The sequence below is a fragment of the Saimiri boliviensis genome, chromosome 7 (genome assembly GCF_048565385.1).
Source record: "Saimiri boliviensis isolate mSaiBol1 chromosome 7, mSaiBol1.pri, whole genome shotgun sequence".
Lineage (NCBI taxonomy): Eukaryota > Metazoa > Chordata > Mammalia > Primates > Cebidae > Saimiri > Saimiri boliviensis.
The window spans coordinates 96,144,849-96,165,749 of record NC_133455.1 but is presented as its reverse complement, the minus strand read 5'-3'; the positions used below and the strand labels follow the sequence as shown (position 1 = coordinate 96,165,749).

Here is a 20,901-nt window from a genome sequence, read left to right as displayed (position 1 = left end):
AAAAGTATTTTTCTTTTTTCTTTTTTTTTTTGTTTTTTGTTTTTTGTTTTTTTTTGAGACGGAGTTTTGCTCTTGTCACCCAGGCTGGAGTGCAATGGCGTGATCTCGGCTCACCGCAACCTCCACCTCCTGGGTTCAGGCAATTCTCCTGCCTCAGCCTCCTGAGTAGCTGGGATTACAGGCACACGCCACCATGCCCAGCTAATTTTTTGTATTTTTAGTAGAGACGGGGTTTCACCATGTTGACCAGGTTGGTCTCGATCTCTCGACCTTGTGATCCACCCGCCTCAGCCTCCCAAAGTGCTGGGATTACAGGCTTGAGCCACCGCGCCCGGCCGAAAAGTATTTTTCAAATGAATAAATACATCAGTAATTGTTTTATTATACTTTAAGTTCTGGGGTACATGTATATGCAAAACATGCAGGTTTGTTACATTGGTATACATGTGCCATGGTGGTTTGCTGCATCCATCACCCTGTCAACTACATTAGGTATTTCTCCTAGTGCTATGCCTCCCCTAGTCCCCCACCCCATGATGGACCCCAGTATGTGATGTTCTTTTCCCTGTGTCCACATGTTCTCATTTTTCAACACCCACCTATGAGTGAGAAAGTGTGGTGTTTGGTTTTCAATTCTTGTGTCACTTTGCTGAGAATGATGGCTTCCAGCTTTATCCATGTCCCTGCAAAGGACATGAACCCATCCTTTTTTATGGCTGCATAGTATTCCCTGGTGTATATGTGCCACATTTTCTTCATCCAGTCTATCATTGATGGACATCTGGGTTGGTTTCAAGTGTTTGCTATTGTGAACAGTGTCATAGTAAACAAATGTGTTCATATGTCTTTATAATAGAATGATTTATGCTCCTTTGGGTATATACCCAGTAATGGGATTGCTGGGTCAAATGGTATTTCTGGTTCTCAGTCCTTCAGGAATTGCCACTGTTTTCCACAATAGTTGCACTAATTTATACTCCCACCAACAGTGTAAAAGTCTTCCTATTTCTCTACATTCTCTCCAGCATCTGTTGTCTCCTGATTTTTTAATGATGACCATTTTAATTGGTGTGAGATGGTATCTGAATGTGGTTTTGATTTGCATTTCTCTAATGACCAGTGATGATGAGCTTTTTTTCATAGGTTTGTTGGCTGCATAAATACCTTCTTTTGAGAACTATCTGTTTATATCCTTCACCCACTTTTTGATGCAGTTGTTTTCTTCCTATAAGTTTGTTTATGTTCTTTGTAGATTCTAGATCTACCCTTTGTCAGATGGGTAGATCGCAAAAATTTTCTCCCATTCTGTTGGTTGCCTGTTGACTCTAATGACAGTTTCTTTTTCTGTGTAGAAGCCCTTTAGTTTAATTAGATACCAGTTGTCTAATCTGGCTTTTGTTGCCATTGCTTTTGGTGTTTTAGTCATGAAGTCCTTGCCCGTGCCTATGTCCTGAATGGTATTGCCTAGGTTTTCTTCTAGGGTTTTTATGGTGTTAGGTCTTATGTTTAAATCTTTAATCAATCTTGAATTAATTTTTGTTTAAGGTGTAAGGAAGGGATCCTGCACATGGCTAGCCAGTTTTCCCAGCTTTCTGCACATGGCTAGCCAGTTTTCCCAACACCATTTATTAAATAGGGAATCCTTTCCCCATTGCTTGTTTTTGTTATGTGTGTCAAAGATCAGATGGTTGTAGATGGGTGGCATTATTTCTGAGGCCTCTGTTATGTTCCATTGGTCTGTATCTCTGTCTTGGTATGAGTACCATGTTTTTTTGATTGCTGTAGCCTTCTCGTATAGTTTGAAGTCAGGCAGCGTGATGATTCCAGCTCATTTTGCTTAAGATTGTCTTGGTTTTGTGGGCTTTTTGGTTACATATGAAGTTTAACATGTTTTCCAATTCTGTGAAGAAAATCAGTGGTAGCTTGATGGGGATAGCATTGAATCTATAAATTACTTTGGGCAATATGGCCATTTTCATGATATTTATTCTTCATGTCCATGAGTATGGACTGTTTTTCCATCTGTTTGTGTCCTCTCTTATTTTCTTGAACAGCGGTTTGTAGATCTCCTTGAAGAGGTCCTTCACATACATTGTTAGTTGTATTCCTAGGTATTTTATTCTCTTCGTAGCAATTGTGAATGGGAGTCCACTCATGATTTTGCTCTTTGTCTGTTATTGGTGTATAGAAATGCTTGCGATTTTTGCATACTGGTTTTCTATCCTGAGACTTTGCTGAAATTGCTTATCAGTAAGGAGATTTTGGGCTGAGACGATGGGGTCTTGTAAATATATAGTCGTGTCATCCTCAAATAGAGAATTTGACTTCCTCTTTTCCTAATTGAATACGCTTTATTTCTTTTTCTTGCCCAATTCCCCTGGCCAGAACTTCCAATATTATGTTGAATAAGAGTGATGAGAGAGGGCATCCTTATCTTGTTTTTAAAGGGAATGCTTCTAGTTTTTGTCTATTTACTATGATAATTGGCTGCAGGTTTGTCATAAATAGCTCTTATTATTTTGAGATACGTTCCACTGATACCTAGTTTATTGAGAGTTCTTTGCATAAAGGGCTGTTGAATTTTGTTGAAGGCCTTCTCTGCATCTATTGAGATAATCATGTAGTTTTTCTCTTTGGTTCTGTTTATGTGATGGATTATGTTTACAGATTTGCATATGTTGAACCAGCCTTGCATCCCAGGATGAAGCTGACTTGATCATGATGGATAAGCTTTTTGATGTGCTGTTGGATTTGGCCGCCCAGCATTTCAGTGAGGATTTTTGCATCAATGTCTATCATGGATATTGGCCTGAAATTTTCTTTTTTAGTTGTGTCTCTGCCAGGTTTTGGTATCAGGATGATGCAGTTCTCATAAAATGAGTTAGAAAGGATTCCCTCTTTTTTTATTGTTTGGAATAGTTTCAGAAGTAATGGTACCCGCTCCTTTTTGTACCTCTGGTAGAATTCGGCTGTGAACCCCTCTGGTCCTGGGCTTTTTTTGGTTGGTAGGCTATTAATTGCTGCCTCAATTTGAGACCTTGTTATTGGTCTATTCAGGGATTCAACTTCTTCTTGGTTTAGTGATAGGAAGGTGGAAGTGTCCAGGAATTTAGCCATTTCTTCCTAGATTTACTGGTTTATTTGCCCAGAAGTGTTTGTAGTAATCTCTAATGGTAGTTTGTATTTCTGTAGAATCGGTGGTGATATCCCATTTATCATTTTTTATTAAATCTATTTGATTCTTTTCTCTTCTTCATTAGTCTGGCTAGTGGTCTACTTTGTTGATCTTTTCAGAACACCAGCTCCTGGATCTATTGATTTTTTTGAAGAGTTTTTTGTGTCTCCTTCTCCTTTAGTTCTGCTCTGATCTTAGCTATTTCTTGTCTTCTGCTAGCTTTGAATTTGTTTGCTCTTGCTCCTTTAGTTCTTTTAATCATGACATTAGGGTGCTGATTTTAGATTTTTTCCTCCTTTCTTTTGTGGGCATTTAGTGGTATAAATTTCCCTCTAGACCATGCACATGGATAAATTTTTGTAGATGAATGTTGAATATGATGAAACATTATAAAAATCTATTCCCTGCCTCTTCTGAACATGCTGAATTGGTATTTGCTTTTGGTTAATAGTATTTATCTAATGATTTTATTATGTTCATAAAACTCTTCTCTCTCCTAATCACCACTTAGGACATTTGAAAATACTTATTTTCTTGGAAAGGAAATGCACTGGCATTTTAAACTGGATATATATTTATTATATTCAGCTGGATCCCATTTGGCAATTAAGATTTTTCTATAAATTCATGAACTTATCTTCATGACATAATAAATATGAGCACAATAAGTATTTCCTTGTTTACCGATTCTTGAGAACACTTAAATATTTGAAGACCTAAATACATGCTGGCATACTGAGAAAGCATTCTTCATAGAAAGACATAGACCAAATAATAAAAGTCTACATGATTATATTATATTTTTGACAGCAAAGCTCCTCTTTTTTGACTTTATCCTTACAGAGAAACATGAGACAACAATAATGAAATTTAAACAGGGCATAAGCAGAATTCTTTCAAAAACAAACCATTGAAAGCATTTTGCTTTGCATTAAGCTTCTCTTATGTCAGAGCACTGGTCCATTTGGTCTAGTACTCTCTAGTAGTAGAAAAATAGTTCTGTTCAGGCTAGTTTTTCTCCTTTTTGTATGTCATTTTAATCTACATGTTACTGATTTATGTAAGCTATGCATTTATGTTCCTGATTTAATACATACACATCCTAATAGTGTATTTCTGTGGAAATAGCTATGTCTTCTTTGCTACCTCTTTTTTTTTAACTGTTTCATAGATCTCAAAATTTGATTCCTTCCTCAACCATATTGCTTATACAAGTCTTCTTTGTGCCCTCATTCAATAATGTTTATTACGAAAAAGTATTATTGAAATAGCACCAATATGCCATTTTATATATGGCACATGTGGCTAAAGAGATCCCTTGTAGGGCATTATATCAAAGCTTCTCTTTTGAGGTACTACTGAAATTCAATCAAACATGGCCTTTGAGTCCTCAATTTGTGTAATTCAGTTAAAGAGTTGTTTTAAGGGCCGGGCGCAGTGGCTCAAGCCTGTAATCCCAGCACTTTGGGAGGCCGAGGCGGGTGGATCATGAGTTCAAGAGATCAAGACTATCCTGGTCAACATGGTGAAACCCCGTCTCTACTAAAAAAAATACAAAAAATTAGCTGGGCATCGTGGTGTGTGCCTGTAATCCCAGCTACTCAGGAGGCTGAGGCAGGAGAATTGCCTGAACCCAAGAGGCGAAGGTTGCGGTGAGCCGAGATCGTGCCATTGCACTCCAGCCTGGGTAACAAGAGCAAAACTCCATCTCCAAAAAAAAAAAAAGAGTTGTTTTAATCTGGAACTTAAGTTAGGGCTCTAATAAGATTTATTTCCTTAGAATAAAGGTGAGGAATATCTACATTGTTCAGTAGTCCTGATGGACTCCTTACAGACATTTTTCTTTTCATTCCAAGGGAGGAATAAATGGGAAACTGAGTTCGTGATTGATTTGACAATGACAAAGAACAGGTCACAGTCTCCCATGTCGGACCACACTCCTACGTGAATTAACATCAGGTCTTACCACTGGAATTCACACTGAGTAGGCAGTTTTGGCATTTGCCTGCTTTGGATTCCTGAGATTTTATAAAACAATCTTGTATTTTAATAGGAATTCCTTGATATTATTCAGCTTTGGGAATCTAGGTCACAAGCAAGAATCTGTAATCAACTTTGGGAATCTTGCTAATCCAACTAATGCATTTAACTATAGGAGTTTAGCACTGACAGATTTGATTTCTTCTAATTATGCTAAATTGTGAAAGACAATGATAAAGACAAAATATATACTATTATATTTATAAAGCCAAACTGAGTTTGCTGTTACAGATTTTGTAGTTTAGAAGCCTAGTTTAGTCTAAAATATTTTACCATCTGCACTTATTTTTTCTATATCTTCCATAATTACCATCCAGTCTTTGGCCCTCCCTGCTGAAGATTCCATTGCTTTTCCTACTTTCACAGCCTTGCTTATCTGTGCTCAGAATATAGCACTTCATCTCCTTTCATTTTTGTGTGTGTGTCAAAATTCCCCCCATTCTCCAAGAGGCAGCTTATCAACTTATTAGTGTGGCTTATACCTTATCACCCTTTTTGTGAAAATATCCCAATTTATTAGTCACACTAATCTTATTCTGTCTCTTTATAGCAACTCTTCCTTTCCTGGTCATTTAGTAGAATTTAACAATCCAGCCATCACTTTTTTGAGTAACCGATATTTAGAATTCTAGTAGGCATTGAAACATACATTATTTCTATTTTTGACAGTTGGGCAAAACAAGAATTATTTTCCCTATTATACAGATCAGGAAACAGAGTTCAAGAGAATTTAAGAAACTTTGTCCAAGGATTCAGCCTGGGTCATTATATTCAGGCCCACATTCACCATAGAGTCATGTAGCCTTTTTCTCACTGTATCACTCAGCTAGACATTCCAGATAACCTGGTATTATTTTCTCAAGGTAAAAAATATATAACCTTGTTATATTTAATGTGAACCAAACTGAAATGAAAGGAACTGTATTACTCAGTTCTCATGCTGGTATAAAGAACTGCCTGAGACTGGGTAATTTATAAAGGAAAAGAGGTTTTTTTTTTTTTTTTTGAGGCGGAGTTTCGCTCTTGTTACCCAGGCTGGAGTGCAATGGCGCGATCTCGGCTCACCGCAACCTCCGCCTCCTGGGTTCAGGCAATTCTCCTGCCGCAGCCTCCTGAGTAGCTGGGATTACAGGCACGCGCCACCATGCCCAGCTAATTTTTTTTATTTTTAGTAGAGACGGGGTTTCACCTTGTTAACCAGGATGGTCTCGATCTCTCGACCTCGTGATCCACCCGCCTCAGCCTCCCAAAGTGCTGGGATTACAGGCTTGAGCCACCGCTCCCGGCCAGGAAAAGAGGTTTTTAACTGACTCACAGTTCCATGTGGCTGGGGAGGCATCAGGAAACTTACCTACAGTCATGTCAGAAGTGGAAGCAAACACATCCTTCTTCACATGATGGCAGGAAGAACTGCCAAGCAAAATGGGAAAAGCTTCTTATTAAACCATCATATTTCATGAGGAGTCAGTCACTATCACAAGAACAGCAAGGATGTAACTGCCCCCAAGATTCAATTATCTCCCACCAGCTCCCTCCCATGACACATGGAAATTATGGGAGCTACAATTCAAGATCAGGTTTGGGTGGGGACACAGCCAAACCCTATTATTCCCCCCCTGTCCTCTCCCAAATCTCATTTCCTCACATTTCAAAACACAGTCACGCCTTTCCAACAGTCGCCCAAAGTCTTAGCTCATTCCAGCATTAACCCGAAAGTCCAAGTCCAAAGCCTCATCTGAGACAAGGCAAGTCCCTTCCACCTATGAGCCTGTAAAATCAAAAGGAAGTTAGTTACTTCCTAGGTACAATGAAGGTACAGGCATTGCATAAATATACCTTTTCCAGATGAGAGAAATTGGCCAAAACAAAGGGGCTATAGACCTCAGGCAAGTTCAGAATCCAGTGGGGCAGTCAAATCTTAAGCTCTTAAATGATCTCATTTGACTCTCACATCCACATCACACTGTTGCAAGAGGTAGGCTTTCCCAGCCTTCAGCAGCTCTGCTCCTGTGGCTTTGCAGGGTACATCCCCCTTCCCAGCTGCTTTCACGGGCTGGGATTGTCTGTGGCTTTTCCAGGAGCATGGTGCAAGCTCTCAGTGACTCTACCATTCTGGGGTCTGGAAGACAGTGGCCCTTTTCTCACAGTTCCACTAGGCTGTACCCCACTGGGGACTCTGGGGGGGCTCCCACCCCACATTTCCTTTCCATATTGCCCTAGCAGAGGTTCTCCATGAGGGTTCCACCCCTATAGCAAACTTCTGCCTGGGCATACACGCATTCCCAGACATCCTCTGAAATCTAGGTTGAGATTTCCAAACCTTAGTTCTTGACTTCTGCGTACTTGAAGGCTCAACACCATGTGGAAGCTGCCTAAGCTTGGGGGCTTGCACCCTCTGAAGCCATGGCCTGAGCTGTACTTTGGCCCCTTTTAGCTATGGCTAGAGCAGCTGAGATGCACAGCACTGAGTCCCTAGGCCGCACACAGCAGGGAACCCTTGGACCCTGGGCCCTGGGCCATGAAACCATTTTTCCCTCTAGGCTTCCAAGGCCTGTGATGGGAGGGGCTGTCACAAGGTCTCTTACTTGACCTAGAGACATTTTTCCCATTGTTTTGGTGATTATCGTTTGGCTCCTTGTTACTTATGCAAATTTCTGCAGCAGGCTTGAACTTTTCCCCAGAAAATGGGTTCTTCTTTTCCAATGCATTGTCAGGCTGCAAAACATCCAAACTTTTCTGCTCTGCTTCCTCTTGAACATTTTGCCACTTATAAATTTCTTCCACCAGGTATCCCAAGCCATCTCTCTTAAGCTCAAAAAGTTCCAGAGATCTCTAGGGCAGAGGTAAAATGCCATCTGTTTGCTAAAGCATAACAAGAGTCACTTTTGCTCCAGTTTCCAAGTTCCTCATTTCTGTCTGAGACCACTTCAGCCTAGGCTTTATTGTCCATATCACTATCAGCATTTTGGTCAAAACCATTCAACAAGCCCCTAGGAATTTCCAAACTTTCCCACATTTTCTTTTCTTCTTGGAAGAAGAAAAAAAAAAAAAAGAAGAAAGAAGAAAAAAAAACTTTCCTCCATTTTCTTTTCTTCTTCTGAGCCCTCCAAACTGTTCCAACCACTGCCTGTTATCTGTTTCCAAAGTCACTTCCACATTTTCAGGCATCTTTATAGCAATACCCACACTCTCTGCGAAACCAATTTACTGTATTAAACAATTTTACTGTATTAATCTGTTCTCACACTGCCATATAGAAATGCCATAGAGTCTGGATAATTTACAAAGGAAAGAGGTTTAATTGCAGTTCCACATAGCTTGGGAGGCCTCAGGAAACTTGAAATAATGGTGGAAGCAGAAGCAAACACATTCTTCTTCACATAATGGCAGGAAGGAGATGTGCTAAGCAAAAGGGGAAATTCTTCTTAAAAAACCATTAGATCTCATGAGAACTCACTATCCCAAGAACAATTCAAAATGAGATTTGGGTGAGGACACAGCCCATCATATCAAGAGCCTTACATTTGTAAACAGCATTGTATTGCTATTAAGCAGAGTAATTGATTTATACAAGTCCAGTTCCTTAAAGAATAATATAGCTCTGACAAATTATATCGTTAGTTAACTTTTTCATGTTTTTCTTAATGTCTCACAATTTACCTCTGCTTCCTTTCTATTTTATCATGGCTCTGCATTCCACATAGCAGATTCTGGGTTGGGTGGCCGATTCAGCAGCAATTTTCCTCCATAGTTTTTCTAGAGCCTTCTCAAGACATGTTTCAATGGATATTCTGAAAACAGTTTCTTAAGAAAGTATTCTTAATATGTCCTTAACTTTGAGGATTCAGCAAAACTGAGGAAATTATTCAGTTCTTTAACTTCTATGTTTATTCAGCTTACAGCTTGACTTTGGAATATGTCTGTGTGTTGTCTAGTTTAGCCCTTTATTTCAGATCTGCTACACAGTGCTATTCCATCTGTCAGTCAATAAGGGCACAGTCATTCTCTAAACCCACAATGTGTCAGGCACTGGGAACCAAAGACGAAGAAGCCATATACTCTGCCCTCAAGGATACTACCTTTGCCACAGAAACAGAAGAGCAGGTCTCTCTTTCAAGCATCTCCTAACTCTCTGTCCTACACATGTTCCTGATTTTGGCTGTAAGATTTATAGAATCATAAATTGCCAACACTTAAATGGGAGCTGAGAAACCCTCTTATTTTACTTAATGAGGCAACAGAGGCCCAGAGAAGAGGTTAAATGACTATCTATAAGTCACATGGCCAACATTTAAACTCAGACCTTCCTACTCCCAATCTGATATCCTTTCTCCAGCCAATTGTCACGTTAGTGTTTCATCTTCCTTCCCCCATCTCATACACATGATGGTCTGGACTGAAGGCCTAAAATAAGACAGGGGATCCATTATACTTAGTTGCTTTCCACCATCAAAATTACAAGTACAGTTTCTTATATTTAAATTGGGCATTTAAAGAATTCAATGGGCCGGGCGTGGTGGCTCAAGCCTGTAATCCCAGCACTTTGGAAGGCCGAGGCGGGTGGATCACAAGGTCGAGAGATCGAGTCCAACCTGGTCAACATGGTGAAACCCCGTCTCTACTAAAAATACAAAAAATTAGCTGGGCATGGTGGCGTGTGCCTATAATCCTAGCTACTCAGGAGGCTGAGGCAGGAGAATTGCCTGAACCCAGGAGGCAGAGGTTGCGGTGAGCTGAGATTGTGCCATTGCACTCCAGCCTGGGTAACAAGAGCAAAAACTCCATCTCAAAAAAAAAAAAAAAAAAAAAAGAATTCAATGATGTGTGTGTGTGTGTGTGTGTGTGTGTGTGTGTGTCTGTCCATCTGTCTGTCTGTCTGTTTTGGTAGAGACAGGGTTTTACCATCTTGGCTAGGCTTCATATTTTAAAAGTCCATCTTGGAAATGTGTAGAGAATATAAACAAGCCATACAATCATATATCTCATCCATCTAGCTTGCTATCGTGACCCTTAGAAAACAAACTAGCTAATATATATGTATTTCTGGCTGTGCAGCATTGACGTGCATAATCTTACAGCAAAACAAAATTCTCTGACTTCATGGAGTTTACATTTTAGTGGAGGGAAACAAAAAACAAATTAGTAAGCATCATAGTATATCAGATGATGATATGTGCTATGGAGAAAAAAACGGACTGTTAAGGTCCAAGAAAAGAACAAGAAGACCAGTTAGAAGACTGTTGCAATAGTGCAGATGGGAGACCATCGATGGCCCTTAGACCACAGTTATCAATGGAAGTGGTGAAAAGTGGCCATCTTTGGATTATATTTTGAGGGTAGAACCAACGGGATCTCCTGACAGATTGGATGTTAGTCATGAGAGTAAGGTAAAAATTAAAGATGACATGAGAAACTGGAATGATGGAGGATTCCACTGAGGCATTCATTCTGGAAACATAAGATGAATAAGAAAGGGACCTCTTCTGACCTCAGAATGCCTCTAGTGTAATAGACAAGGCAAGCACACATGTGTGTACATAATTATAAGACTTCTTGGTTGTTATTTTAGGGGTCTTAACAACATGCTGTGATAGCACATGGAAGAGAGTAATTCCCTCTAATCAGGAAAGTGAGGAAGGGCTTCAAAGGCAAACTTACAGCTGAGCTCAGTCTATTAGCCCAGATGTAAGTTAGAAATTCAATTATTCTTGAGTTTCTAAACTTGAGTTTAGAAAGATACATTGCATCATATTCACAGGGTTGGAACAACTGGAGTAAACCAGGCTCGTAGTAATATTTTTGGTCCTATTTCTTACTGTGGTTATGCATGACTAACAAGAAAAAAAGTCAAAATCAAGTACTCTTTCCAACTTATGTCTCTCTAGATATAGTCATATTCATGTATCTATTATTTTCCATTGCAGGAGCCTTCTTCCTCTATGCTGGATTTGCTGCTGTGGGACTCATTTTCATCTATGGCTGTCTTCCTGAGACCAAAGGCAAAAAACTAGAGGAAATTGAATCACTCTTTGACAACAGGCTATGTACATGTGGCACTTCAGATTCTGATGAAGGGAGATATATTGAATATATTCGGGTAAAGGGAAGTAACTATCATCTTTCTGACAATGATGCTTCTGATGTGGAATAATTTTCAGCTGCTCATATATTTAGTTATTTAAACAAACTTGGGGAGAAGAACAGCTATGGGTGACCTCACTGCCCTGCTTCTAATCTGGTTCTTTCCACAGTCTAGTTTTGATTCACTTTATATTCTAGAATACTTGATTAGGAGGAAGATAGAACCATGATGACCTTTTTTTCACAAGGAATATTTTAAAAAATATTTACAGAGATTTTAATCTAATACTTCTTAAGCAAATGTGTGCATTGCCTTCCTGAAATAGTCTAAAATGAATACTGTACCCAGTGACTTCAGTGGTATCCTATTTTCCTAAGACCATTTATAATTATTAGTGGCAAATAGAGTCAGTGCTAATCTAGTCAAATTACATATGCATAATATATTTATAAAGGATTCTGGGAGATGGTCCAAGGGTGTTCTATGTCAAAAGATGGCCTATTGGCCCTCAATTTTCCTACAGAGAGTAGTGGATTGTCTCTGATCAGCTGTTACAAACTAAATTCCATTTACACTTTTATCAACAAGTTCCAAAGTGCCTCCTACAAGGGCACAGCTGTCCCTATCTCCTTTGGATTCCACATTTTTGTTTCTCTCCAATTCAGATATTGGGAGTTATTCAGAGGCTGACTCTCTACACTAGCTTTTGAACATTGTGAAAAGATAATCTGTTAGGGGTTATTTTCATAGTTTTGTTTATTTTTTTGTTTGTTTGTTTTTTTAACATCAGTGATAAGGCATACATTCGCACAGACAAGCTAGCAAGTTTTGAGAAGTATCTTTTATGGTCGCAAAGTAACAGAAAAGGTTTCTATGGATCCCAAATTGGTTAGTCACTAGGTATGCAATTATAAATGCAAAATAGTGCCGGATCTTTAACTGTATATCAGGGTCAGTTTTTGTTCATGGCCAAATGACTACACCTTCCTCATTGGCCCTGGAGTCCTACTATTTTGTGCCTTCATTTGTGTTACATACATAGCTGCAAGCAAATTACTTTTCCCCTTTCTTTTATTCAAACAATACTTTTCAAAGTAAAAAAGAGGAAAGAAATCACTGGCAGAAATAATCCTGCTGTTATTGGTGTTTGTTTAAAATAATGGGACTTTTTTTCTTGTTAACTCTTCCTAAGGGAACTGTTACATATTATTATTTAATTGTACTTGTCTTTGTTTTAAGAGCATAAACTCATTTTTATTTTGCACACTTTTCTCATTTCCCTGAGAATGTACCAGAAAAAAAAGATACATAGATTTTTCTCTATGTTTTTCTTATTCTTCGTTTAGTTTTTTTCCTTCTTGTCTAAAAATTGAGATTTCCTATTTATTGGAACAGATTATTGGTTCTAATATAGCATATGTCTATAAGAAATGCAGACCTAACTATATTTCTACAATGCCTTTCCAAAGTTTTCATTGGTTTTTATGATAATGCATCACAACTCTTAATTTTTGCTTTTCTATTAATAAATATATAGTATGTACAGAATTACTTGATCACAAAAGTACTTGATAGTTCCAAGAAAAATATGAATGAATCTTCTGTGGCCAGTTAGGAGTACATCAGTTTGATGCATCTACTAAGGTACTGTATTTGGAGAGAAAAGGTGGCTATCTCCATATTCTGCTAGTCTCCAAGATATTCTATTCGTTTAATATCTGGCTTCTTCCTATCACAGTTATCAAGCTGAGAATGTTCATTCTCTAAGTCACCAGAGGTATAATATGTGCTTAAACAGTCACATTAGTGGCCTAAAAATTCTTTAACAAAAAACAAAAATAGTTTTCTCTCTTTGGTCATTTCATATAATACAAAAATTTAATATTTTACAGAGGTTATTGCCTTGAATTAGGTGCTTTAACAATTGATTTCCAAGGGAATATTAGCATTGATTTTTTCCTCAGAAAAGCAGAAATGATTTAATAGGGAAAATTATTATTCTATTGATATTTTTTATCTCATAAGAAATTTCTCATATTTTACACAGGTAAATTGAAGTGAAAAATGAGCTACTGTGTGGTACAATCAAAATACAAGGAGAAAAAATATTTAGACCAATAAAGTGCTCTCTAAAAATTTTATTTTTTGGACTTATCAAAATAATTGCCTCAATTCTTCTCTTTATTGTATACATAGCCTTAACTATATACTTATGACTCAGCTGGGCTGATGCACAGTAACTTTATTAAAGGAGAAATTGGATTTTTGTTATTTCCTAAAGCAGAACATGGCATGTTCTCCTTGCTATAAGAAAACAATGTTTTCAACTTTATAACCATAAATGCACATAATAACAGGGAAAATTAGCCACAGTTCTTCCCTACTCGCCTGAGCCCCTTCATTAAAGGACTATTTGTTATTTATATAGTGTTAAAGATAATATTCCTTACCTTTGAAGTATAAGACAGAGAGGCACAGTATAAGAATTATTTATAACTTTTTAGAAACAAATAACTACTTGAAAAGGAACCTTATACAATTAGGGTATTATTTTTAGATTTGGTGAACATTTATAGTATATTAAAAATTAAATGTTTAAATTTTACAGATTTTTTTATATTAGGCACCTTTTAAGTTCCCTGCATATTTGGCTACCACTATCAACTATCATCAAATATATATTTTGTAGGACAATTAATATAGGATGTGATTTGACCTACCATATTAAAACAGACACAGATTACATATCGTGCTTTCAACCAAAATTATAGATTTCCTTTGAAACTTGCTGCAGATTTGATAGAGGTATATTATGTTTTAGGTAAATATAATGAAGATGGTCCAAATCCCTACTGAGGCTTAGCTGGATGGCTGATCTGCACTAGACTTAAGAGGATGTATCATTTTGTCTGCATATAAACACATAGGGCTGAATATAATGTCAAAAGGATTTGCCATTAATAATTTTCTTCAATGTAAACATTCCTAATAATTTTGATTGATTGTTGCTTCTAATTTAATCATTTCCTGAAACATGATTATTTTTAATATATATGTAAAACACTTAAAAAATAATAAAAGGCAATATGTCCATTTTAAATTTTGTTCCCAGCCATATGCAGTGGTTTCCTGATAGAAAATACTGTAAGAATACTGAGTATTTTTTTCAGAAGTTAATTTTACCACTGAACCTGATTTTAGCACATAAGAGTCTAAATATTAAGTTGTTCATTCTAAAAGAGGAAATCAGTAAAAACAAGGAATTTATTAAATTTTTACTATAATTTTAATATCTGTTATACAGGGGAAGAACGATCAGGAAAAATGTAAGCTGGCAACTTACCCTTTTGCTTTTCAACAACAAAATAATATTGAAAATCTATCATGATAACTCACAGATCCAGAAGTTGGTGGAAATGGACGAATGTTTTAGAAAACACTATCCATATGTTTATCTAAGAAAATCTCACAATTTAGTGACACTAGTACAATTCATAAAATACTGTAATACAGTAGAGAGAGTTGGAATGTTATTTTGGTTTTATCATCACAATTATAAAAAAATTAATGAGTTTTTTTATAATCATATTTTTTACCATATTCAAAGTTAAAAAATTTCAAATTATAGTAAGTACCTAAAACTGACTTTTAATCACTTGTGACAAGTTTTCAGTTACCAAATTAAGACCTTTTCATTATCTATGAGTAAAAGAAATAGATGATTATATCAGACCAGGAGCAGAGAATTTATAATATATGTGCTTTATAGCAAAATGCATTAAATTATGGATAAAATTTACAGCTCATATGTAGCTGCTGCCAATAAGAAAGCTCAGAATTGTTCTCTGGATTAATTTTACATCCTGTTTTCTGTCACTTTTACTAGTCTTCTTAGCTTTGTGTACAATAATGTTAAGCCAGTTTGATGAAATGGTTCAGGTTGTAGCAGTATATAAATTGTCGGTACATTCAGCTCTTCTAGGTGAGCAATACTGCTGCTATTTTTCTAGAAATAGCAATCATTTAAAAATGCCAAATAGCTAACTGCTATCAACTCTTTCTTGTGTATTGTTTCTTTGGAGAAGGAAGTTTTTGTGTGCCAATAGTCATCAAAGAGGTGTTTTATAAGAATGTTGACGTTCAAAATTTCATGAAAGTATTTTATCCCTATAATTTGCTTGTGAGTGTAAAACAATTTATGTAAATCTTTACTTTATATGTACAAAATATATAGTCTGTTGTACTTGAGTAATTTGGTCTATGGAATTTTTAAAAACCTTCATTTAGCAGTAATATTCACATTTTTATTTTAGACAGTTCATGTGTTTGATTTTGTTATGTCAGTATAAATGAGAAAAAGTGGATCATGCAGCTAACGAGTAACCATTTTGTAAAGTTTCAGCAAACTTAACGTTATTCCATCTCATTTAAAGGTTAAAAAAGAAGAGACAACTGTAGCCAAAGTAGAAATTTATATTCTACATGTCTAAACTGTTTCCTAGCAGCTTTTGGACTATATATTACTTGATGTTAAAGTATCTTTTATTTGTAATAAATGTTCAAATTTCTATTTAGAAGCTCCGATATACACCTAGATTAAATCAAATCAGTTTTATGCTTTTAAAATATGTCTTTCCAACTGTATATTTTAATTTCTGAGTGCATGTTATATAGTATTTAATACTTCGGGTGTCTTGGCAAATTCAATATAAATATTTATTCCCACAGTGATATATGAGATATCTCTTAAAAATTATGAATATGTACTATCTCCTTCAAAGTCATCCTAGCCTATGCTGTATCAAAAGTATTGTATATTTTATGGAGATTTAGTGATATACATGTAAATGTTTTTTAAGTTATTTTATTGAAGTTCAATCTTTACATAAAATTAAAATCTTTTTTTAAAAAAAGTGTCAGTGCCAGAACTGTAAAATGAAAATAATCAAATAAAAGTTAAAATAATTCATTACTCATTAACTTCCTTTGCACTTATTTATTTTTTAAATTATCTTCCTGGGATCCAGGTTAGACAGACAGTTAAAGCATCTACAAAAACAATCTACCTCTATATATTCATGCAGTCCTACTCATTTTAATATTTTATTTATTTTGATTATGGATAAGATTAATCATCTTTAAAAATATAATACCTAAAATTTTTTCTAAAGAATTATTCTAAATAGTGAACACAAAACTGTGAAATGTGGTACTTAGGAACCCTCGAAGTAATAATTCTGGTTTTTGTGAGAACCAGATGTTGACATGAACCATTAAGTTGAGTCGTCAAAAATTATCTTTGGTTGTTGTTTTGCAAGTGGAAATGAAAATTGTGCTGGGCATTTTTTCATATGTTTGTTGGCCTCCTGTATGTCTTCTTTTGTAAAGTATCTGTTCATATCCTTCACCCATTTTTGAATGGGCTTGTTTGTTTTTTTCTTGTAGATCTGCTTTAGTTCTTTGTAAATTCTGGATATCAGCCCCTTGTCAGATGGGTAGGCTGCAAAATTTTTTTCCCATTCTGTTGGTTGCCGATTCACTCTACTGACTGTTTCTTTTGCCATGCAGAAGCTGTGGAGTTTGATTAGGTCCCATTTGTCTATTTTGGCTTTTGTTGCCATTGCTTTTGGCGTTTTGGTCATGAAGTCCTTGCCTACACCTATGTCCTGAATGGTTTTTCCTAGATTTTCTTCTAAGGTTTTTATGGTATTAGGTCTGATGTTTAAGTCCGTAATCCATCTGGAGTTAATTTTGGTGTAAGGTGTCAGGAAGGGGTCCTGTTTCTGCTTTCTGCACATGGCTAGCCAGTTTTCCCAAGAAAAAATGCTCATCATCACTGGTCATCAGAGAAATGCAAATCAAAACCACACTGAGATACCATCTCACACCAGTTAGAATGGCGATCATTAAAAAATCGGGAAATAACAGATGCTGGAGAGGATGTGGAGAAATAGGAACACTTTTACACTGTTGGTGGGAATGTAAATTAATTCAACCATTGTGGAAGACAGTGTGGCGATTCCTCAAGGACCTAAAAATAGAAATCCCATTTGACCCAGCAATCCCATGACTGGGTATATATCCAAAGGATTAGAAATCATTCTACTACAAGGACACGTGCACACGAAATGTTCATTGCAGCACTGTTTACAATAGCAAAGACCTGGAACCAACCCAAATGCCCAACGATGATAGACTGGATAGGGAAAATGTGGTACATATACACCATGGAATATTATGCAGCCATCAAAAACGATGAGTTCACGTCCTTTGTAGGGACGTGGATGAACCTGGAAACCATCATTCTCAGCAAACTGACACAAGAGCAGAAAATCAAACACCGTATATTCTCACTCATAGGCGGGTGTTGAACAATGAGAACATATGGACACAGGGAGGGGAGCACTACACACTGGGGTCCATTGCGGGGAAATGGGGGAGGGGCGGGGGGGGTGGGGAGGTAGGAAGAGATAGCATGGGGAGAAATGACAGATACAGGTGAGGGGACGGAAGGCAGCAAACCACACTGCTGTGTGTGTACCTATGCAACAATCTTGCATGTTCATCACATGTACCCCAAAACCTAAAATGCAATAAAAAAATAAATAAATAAATAAAATAAAATTAAAAAAAAAAGAAAGAAAATTGTGCTGGAAGACCAGTTGACAGTTCCTTTTGGGACTCTGTGGCTCTCCCTTGCCATTCAGCCTCAATCATAGCTATAATTGGCAAATGTACACTTGTTTGATATTGGCAGTCTCTAGACACATCTCCATAGTTAGTTGTGTGTCTTCCGAAGCCTCTCTTAGAAATAGCCCAAGGAGATCTACTAGAATACTCCAGACCTACTGTCACTCACAGGCTTACAGTAGAGTTACATTTAACCAAGGTTCTTAATGTCAGCAGGTAAGGCAAAAATCTGAGTCAAATGACCCTTGAAAATCCCACAAATTACTTATCAATTGTCCATTCACCTGAATAATGGACACCTGAATAGTGCAGTACATGTCAGTATCAGTGGGCAGAAAAACCCTCATTTAATTGTCTAATCCTGTGAGGTAAACACTGTCATACCTTTTCCAGGTATTAAAACTTAAGTTCAAAATATTTCTGTCAATTGCCCAAGATCATACTAGAAAGTTATACAAAACTCTTCTTTGCAGTGACTCACCAAAAGTCTTCCTCTCTATGTGCTCCTTTGGAACATCATCTCTTCAGACCTAGGAAGATAAATTTAAAACAGAAAGAAATTGTGGAATTCTTGCATTATAACATAAAAGAATGCATAGAAAATTGGATTCCTCATCTTTAACCTGGATTACAAGAACAAATCCTAAAAATCTTCATTTACAGACTCTTGTCAAATATGAAGCAATATATAATGCATTGTCTAAGAGGTCAGACTGAATTCAAATCATCTAGATTTGAATGCCAGCTTTTCAATGTACTGCCTAGTATCATAAATTACTGAACTACTTTTATGCCTCACTTTAATTGTCTATAAAATGAGATGTGCTTACCGTCTACCTCACGTGTGCATTGTGAGGGTTATTAATGAATCATGTAAAGCAAGTAGAGCAGTAGCATATAGTAAGGACTGGATAACTTGGCTTTTGGTTTCCTCATCCATATCCTATGCCTGATGATCTAAGGTCACAACGTTCAAAGCACAGGCACTTTGCTGATAAAGTCCTTTCTTGAGAACAACTACTAGGAACAGGAGTACATTGGCTTCTTTGACATATGTCCTCCCAGCTGACCAGAATGATTTGAGCTGATCTGGCTGACTAGCCTGATGTCCTTCTTCCTTTCTCCCTCTCTTTTCCATATGCATCCTCCTGAATGGCAGTTGAAAAAAACAACCTTCCTGTATTCCCCAGATTAACAAGATTAAATATACAATTTCTATCATCTCACAGTCAAAACATAAAATAACTTTCACTTCAGTAATCTCTCATTTAAAGTCTTTGTTTTAAAACGTAATTTTTGAAACCTGATTCAAACAAAAACAGTGACATTAACCCTTCACTAAATAACTGTATTGAAATTAAGCTCATCTTACTATAGATGCTTTGAATGCAGTATAAAACATCGAGGCTACTTCTTTTAACCTTTAATGTTTTGTGTGCTTTTCTACTACACCTCCAAAAACTAATTTCATGATCAGCATGAAGCATAAATTAATTTTTTTACACCAAAGAAAATTTTGATGTGCTTTACTTTTAGTAAATAGATACTAAGCTCACAAAACATACATTAGAACAGCAGTTCTCCAAGAATGGTGCTCAAACTAGCATTGGCATCACCTGAGTTTGTTATAAATGCAGTTTGTTATAGTATGTGCTCTACAAATTTTTAAAAATGAATAGGTGCATGCATCTCAAGCATTCCTGCAGCCAGCAAAGGATGAGTGGAAGTTTTTCCCAGACTGGAAAACAAAAGATTAAAACAGCAACATGGATTATAAATGCAAATCCATGGGCCTTGCAGGACCTGCTGAATCAGATTCTCAGAGGATACAGCTCTGGAAACCATTTTCAACAATTCTCCAGGTGATTTATTTCAGCACACAATAGTTTAGAAACCACTGCACAGAACTTTGAAATCAACACTTTAAAAAGGAATCTGGTGTGTTCTTTTAAATGGTAAGCTCATCTAGTGAATAATAAAATGATCAACTGAATTTACATGCAAGTTGCTCGGATTTGTATAACTGTCTTATTTCCACCTCAGGGACCTTGCACAGGTAGCTGCCTCTGCCTGGTATGCTTGTTGCCCTACTCTTTATGTATCCAGTTCTTTTCTTGTCATTTTCAGCTCAAAATCCTGTCTTCCAGAGCCTGACGTGATTCTATGTAATGCAATCATGCCTTTCATCTGAATACATTACCATGTCACTCTTTCATTTTCTTCATAGTATCATTATTTGAAGATTATTACTTTTCTTATTTCTTGCCTGTTTCTCCCACTAGAATGGCAGTCCCCATACTTTTTGGCACCAGGGACTGGTTTCATGGAAGACAATTTTTCCAGGGATCTGGGAGATTGGGGGTTGGTGAGGGAATGGTTTTGGGATGAAACTGTTCCACCTCAGACCATCAGGTATTAGATTCTCATAAGGAGTGCACAACCTAGATCCCTTGCATGCATGATTCACAGTAGTTTTTGTGCTCCCATAAGATTCCATTGATGTGACAAGAGGCAGAGCTCAGCTGGTAATGCTCACTCGCCAATCTCTTACCTTCTGCTACATGGCCTGGTTCCTAACAGGTCACAATCAGTACCAGTCCATGGCCTGGGTGCTGAGGATTCCACACTAGAAGATACACTGCATGAAAGCATGGAATTATTCACTACTGCCTCTCTAGCACCTCATACAGTGCCTGACATACAGTATGTGCTGTATAAATTTTAAAAAATGAATAGGTGCATGCATCTCAAGCATTCCTGCAGCCAGCAAAGGAACAGTGGAAGTTTTTCCCAGGCTGGAAAACAAAAAATTAAAACAGCAACATGGCACCATGCTTACATTAACAACAACAAAAAAGCTTCACAGTGAACCTCTGCATAGCATAGCTGCTTTAATCAAACAGCAAATCTGTAC

At 37.0% G+C, this 20,901-nt stretch overlaps 1 protein-coding gene across 1 annotated transcript in view; it reads left to right on the top strand.

The window, feature by feature from the left end:
• SLC2A13 (solute carrier family 2 member 13) overlaps positions 1–14,117 on the top strand; it is a 342,174-nt gene extending 328,057 nt beyond the window's left edge. The window contains exon 10 of the mRNA XM_003926726.4: positions 11,140–14,117. Within this exon, the coding sequence (XP_003926775.2) occupies positions 11,140–11,366 (227 nt within the window). The 3' untranslated portion in view covers positions 11,367–14,117. The remainder of the gene's footprint in view (positions 1–11,139) is intronic.
• The last annotated feature ends 6,784 nt before the right edge of the window (positions 14,118–20,901 follow it).